This window comes from Oenanthe melanoleuca, chromosome 2, assembly GCF_029582105.1.
Source record: "Oenanthe melanoleuca isolate GR-GAL-2019-014 chromosome 2, OMel1.0, whole genome shotgun sequence".
Classification (NCBI taxonomy): Eukaryota; Metazoa; Chordata; class Aves; order Passeriformes; family Muscicapidae; genus Oenanthe; species Oenanthe melanoleuca.
This window is the reverse complement of record NC_079335.1, coordinates 28,516,363-28,522,154: the sequence shown is the minus strand read 5'-3', so window position 1 is coordinate 28,522,154 and position 5,792 is coordinate 28,516,363. Positions and strand designations below refer to the sequence as shown.

At 41.4% G+C, this 5,792-nt stretch overlaps 1 protein-coding gene across 1 annotated transcript in view; it reads right to left on the bottom strand.

The window, feature by feature from the left end:
* ZNF704 (zinc finger protein 704) overlaps positions 1–5,792 on the bottom strand; it is a 99,833-nt gene that overhangs the window by 16,880 nt on the left and 77,161 nt on the right. Inside the window, exon 8 of the mRNA XM_056483007.1 lies at positions 1,593–1,687. Coding sequence (XP_056338982.1) covers positions 1,593–1,687 — 95 coding nt within the window. The remainder of the gene's footprint in view (positions 1–1,592; positions 1,688–5,792) is intronic.

Sequence of the window (5,792 nt, the reverse complement as noted above, 5' to 3'; positions counted from 1 at the left end):
CTGTCAGAGAGAAAGGGAAGCTCGTTAATGAGATGCTTTAGCAGCTTTGCTTTTCACCCTAATCCAAGACAACAAACTCAATGGAGTGCAGGAGACAGAGAACCCATGGCCTTTCATGGGATTTGGGCTGTTTTCATTCCAGCTGGGAGCTGATGAAGCAACAGACACATGTATGGCCATGAGTCCATCACTCTCAGGGCCCAGGCCTTCTACTCTCCTGGCTTCCACAGCTTCTGCAGCAGCTGCTGAGCCTGCTCCTCTGCTCCTGGGATGGTCCCAGGAACATACAGCCCTGATTTTAGCCAGCAACTAAACCTGGACTTAGTAAATTATACTGTAGCCACATGAAGTGCCAAGCTGTAATGGGCAGTCATAGCTGTTCCACAATAAAGGCTAGGCCAATGTCAGGCTAAAGTGCTGCAGAGCTGTGGTAAAAATATTTGGAATAGCTCAGAGCAGCAGACCTTAACCACCAGCAGGTATCAGCTATGCCAAAGCAGAGAAAAGCTACCAGGTCCTAACCTTGCTGGTCTTTCCTATAGCTTGCTTTGAGCTCAATGACTGAAAACAACAAAGTGAGTGGGAAGTTTTAACCCTTGCTCTCACTTGCAGCACATTCTTGTATGTACCTTCTCCGTGGTCCCCAAAGCCAGCAAGGTGGGCAGCACCTGCTTTTAAAGCTTGTCCTGTTCTCCATCTTGCAATCACACTCAAAAGATTACAAGTTTAGAAGATGATCCAAGTAACTGTTAAAATTGTTTTTTAAAAAAATTCAATACACAGCAAGACAGCAAACCTGAGGAGCAATGTTTCACCAAGAAATCCAGCATTCAGTACTGCAATACCATCTGTCCTGGCATCTTCAAATAAAGTAAGTATAGCAGTGGAACTGCTTAATACCTGTTTTACATGTTGTATGGCACACATGGAATTTCTCTCTTGCATACCCACACATTTTCTGACAACTGAACATTAATGGGCACAATCCATGAATCAGGAACATCCCAAGTTTGGCTTGCAGTATATGCATTGATCTGAGAGTCAAGCCAATGAAGAAAATTGAAGGCATGAAATCTTCTTTTCGTCTTACTTTAGGGTAGAGTCACCTTTAGGACTATAAGAAATAAGGAGTTCCTTTACTGGAAGAAATTTAGTATTACAGTCAATATTTTTACCTTTTCAAACAGTTTAAAAGTAGATTCTGGTCAAATATCAGTTACATTTAATGGTAATGAATGCAGCTTATGTCTAGGAAGACAAAGCTCTAATTTATTGTAAGGCAAGGATTCTTATAGTTCAATCAAAGCCAAATACTGTTCTGACTGAATGGTGATAAATACCTAAGGACAGTCCAGCCTTTCAGGGAAAAGTGCAAAGTCAGACACTGCAGCTGAACTTTACCTTTGATGGTAGTGAAAAGGAAAAATAGGTTCTGAATGCTTACTTTAAAGAGCTCTAGCAAGAACCTTTCTGACAAGTGCAAACAGGGTTGGCAGTAGGCTTTTTCTGTTTCTCTGGCCACTGACAACTTATTTACTGAATGCCCTTCAGGCTGTGAGCTGTAGTGTCAGCAGGAGCTAGTGGTCCCATACCTCAAGCCAAATGCTACTCTAGGCGGTGATGAAAGAACTGTGTGGGACTGTTTCTGCTCTCCACTCCCTGCAGGACGATTATGGGTTGGTGAAACCTGTCAATACAGACAAAAAAGCTGCTTACAAAGAACATACACATATGAATACAATATAAATACTTTTTCCCAGAAAACACAAAGTACGCTGCGTGGTGGCAAGGATACCCAGGAAAGATGACTATATAACATACAAACATAATTAAGCTATAAGTTTATTTAACATTAGGTACATTGCATTAGCTCCTCTTTGTTTCCCTGTATTTCCAGTCTCCTCCTAGAGCAATCCAAAACACAGAACAGCATTACTGCACATTTTGAAAAATACAAGAAACACACTCATTCTTATTTAAAAACTCTGAATAGCTCTCAGGAAAACCTTCTCCAATTTAAGCAAAGAATGTAACTGGAAAAATAAACTCTGTCCTGCGCTGAGATGACACCAATAATCTCCTATGAAATTAAGGGATTTCACCTGCTGCTCCTGTCTGTCACTTGGCAGTCTGTGGAGAGACACCCTTGGAGAAGAGGGTTTGCTGAAGAGCAGTTACAGTGGGGCCCCTCAAGGTAACAGGCAGGGAGCGCAGTGCAGCCCTTCTGATCAAAGCTGCTAACAAGATGTATCTCCTTACTCTGCACAGTAAACCCCCTCAGCAGGTGTCCTCTTTGTGAATGTTTCCAAGGGAAGGGTGTAGTTTGGTCTTCTGACACTTTCAAAGAAGTCTCCAACATGAGCGTGGGGTTCGGCAATATCATTCACACAGCATAAAGCTTGACCTTAAATAATACCTAAACTATTTTACTATGGTTTTATTTTGCCCCTGCGTGAAGGCCACAAACACTTTACATCTGAAATACCAGAAAAAATTCTGAACACTATTTTTTTGTTGCATACTGAATATAGCAGGCTTTACTTGGGCATGTAGTGCACAGTCAGCCTCCTGCTGCCAGAAACTGCAGACATGGTCATAGCTCTCTGCACTGCTATGACTTTTCCCTCCTGCCCTTTTGAAGTTTTACAATATCTGGAAGAGAGGGAACTGACTGACCTCACTTGAAGAGAATTACTGTATGTGCTTTGATTTTTGATAAAGTCTATTTTAAAGGTACTCCACAGTAGCAAAAAACTAATGTTTATAATTGAGTGCAAACACTTTCAACTTTTACTCTTGGCTAGTAGCAAGAGAAATTTTTGATTTAATTGTGCATGTGGTTCACACTCTGAATAAACTTAGACCACTACTGATATACAAAATATACCTGCAAAACTTGGAAGAAATTTCTTCTCTCTCTGCCAGCTTACCATGTTTTGTACCTCCAAAGACCACACTAGCTGCTTCAGTCCTATCCCTCCAGAATACTGAGGGTAACTTGTTCTCTGCTACTTTTTTCCAAATTTTTTATCAACCACTTTCCTTGTTTTACCTAAGAATGACTGAAACACTAAAGATAAAATGCAAAGCAATAGCACTTCTGTAGTATTTGGCATTCACCAGACACTGTACAGTCTTCCAGTCATTACCAGTAATCACAGATCTCCAGTCATTGTGCTAGGGTTCAGAAACATTTTAAAAAACAGAAATTACTGTATGTCTGCCACTAGTAACTGACACTCAATATATTAGCTGCTTGCCATTGAACAGAAGAGTACTTGGATGGCCTCCTATATAAGCAATTATCTTGCTTACTTCCAAACAGAGATCAGGCTGGAGCAGTAGTTGCAGCGTGTGGACTCCTCCCTCACATTCTCCTGAGAGGGTCTGTGCATGATAGTTCCACAGACTGGCACACCAAGGCAGCTACACAGCACTTGAAGCTGAGCTGTAGTGTATTTTCATAGGCTTTGCAGCAGGTCTAAACAATACCAGTCAGCTGCTCTCTGTAGGGAACACTAAGAGCAGACTAAGAGCAAGCCCTGAGAAGGCAATCCTTGCCCTTGGAGGCTTTTCACGTCTGAAGCGCTGTCTGATGCAGAACAAAATAGCGCTGTTTGTTTGAAGCAAGGACCTGGAGTTTTCAGTTACAACTCCTGGGGGGGAAACTGTGGTTACAGAGATTTGTGATCTGTAAACATCAGATTATCAAAGATCTTTGCCTGTTCAACCTTTTTGGGTCTTATAAGCAGGCAGATGTAAGTATCAGATGGTGGAGATCATACTGACATTCAGGAAGACTTTTACCCTACATTACATAAAAGTGGAAGTACATGGTCATTTCCTTAAGTCCTCCAGTACCAAGACATATAGACTTCACCATGGCTCAGCCCATTTGCATCATTTAATTCACTCTCCTCGTGCATCCCTAGGGTGTGGCTGATTTATTCTCCTAATTCAGCCTCAACTGGTAGAACAATCTGTCTGTCTTTTTGCTTTGTGTAGAGAACACCACCTTGCAATGGCTTGCAACCATTCCAATGTTCAACCTTTCACCTGCAAAGTTATCTTAAAAAAATGGTATGAAAAAGTCTATTTCCCATCTGCCTTGGAATCAAACCTATGCCTGAGCACAAAGGAGTTTGGAGGCTCCCCTAATTACAGAATACCCTGAGTTGGAAGGCACCCATAAGGATCATTGAGTCCAACTCTTGGCCCTGCACAGAACATCCCCAAGAGTCACACCATGTGTCTGACAGTATTGTCCAAACACTTCCTGAACTCTGCCAGGCTGGTGTTGTGACCACTTCCCTGGGGAGCCTGTTCCAGTGCCCAAACACCCTCTGAGGGAAGAACCTTTTTCTAATATCCAAATTAAACCTCCTCCGACCCAGCTTCAGGCCATTCCCTCAGGTCCTGTCTCTGGTCACCACACAGATGTTCCTCCCCTCAGGAGAAAGTTGCAGATTGCAATGAGGTCTCCCCTCAGTCTCCTCTTCTCCAGGATGAACAGACCAAGTGACTTTGGCCATTTCTCCTCCCTTATGACTACAAGAAGTCTAAATAAATGCCTGTGTTTAGATGTTGAGAATACTCTTGAGCCTAGAAAAGCCACATACTGAGACCAACTGACTCAGCAGCACATATGGGTTGTTTCGAGGTGCTGAGCTACTTGCTGGTAAGTACACCCATATTCACAAATGCCATTCAGTGCTGCTTTGCTAAAGACTTTCTGAAAACAAGGACTTAATGCAACTAATGTGTTTCAACATCCCAGTACCCAGGACAGAAAGCAAGAAGTGCTCAATACAATTGAAATTCAGTGTCCACAGGAATGAAAGTGTGTGTCAAAAAATAAGTGTGAAAGGAGACTATATCAAAAATGTGTAGACCTATGAACTTTTTCAAATCTGTACTTAATCTTTTCCTGCTCAGTGGTTTGCCCAGGCTAGAAAAGTATTCCAAAGCCATTTTACAAAACTGCTTGCTTAAATATTAAGGGTGAGGCAAAAAGTAATGATTTGGACTAATTTCTGAGGTTCCCTTGGGTGCTACAGATTTGTGTCCCATCTCAGGGACCACATATGTCACAACTGCGTGAGTTTGTTATACTGGCTGTGTCACATAGTCTGGCCTTCAATAAACCCCACCAGAGAAGGAGAAAGTCTAAAGTCTAGGTGAAGTACCTACACTCAGTGTAAGGGTGGGAATTGCCAAACCCCTGATTTTGTAAAGCAATATCTAATTTACTTTGAAACAGAAATAACTTTAATTTAATATAAAGGTATTTAACATGAATTTGTATTTGCACCCTTACTTACTGCACATAATTTTTCACTGCAGGCGAGCCTTTATAAATCATAAATGATCACACTGATGACAAAGTAGTCAAATGTGTGCAAACCTGGAAGATTTTTTTCCTTATTATTATTTTTTGCTTTATTAAACAGCCTTATAAATGTTGTTAGAACTATAATGGCAGTTCACACAGTTCCCTGAGCAGTTTATAATTCTGCATCACTGCTTCCCCAGGTTTTGTATTGGGATTACTTTCAAATTGTACTTAAATCATTGCCATCTCCATTGAATTCTCAGAAAGTGATTTAGCATTTCTTAAATTCTATTGAGAACTCTTCACTCTACAGCCACAGAGCAGCGTTGTTGCCTGAACAAGTAAACTCAACGCATACGTGTCTAATCCTGTCCTCTTAAGTGTCTGATTTACAATGTGACTAATTGCATTTTTAGATTCCCAACACTCCTGGCACCAGTTTCTGCTACTCCACAAAAGG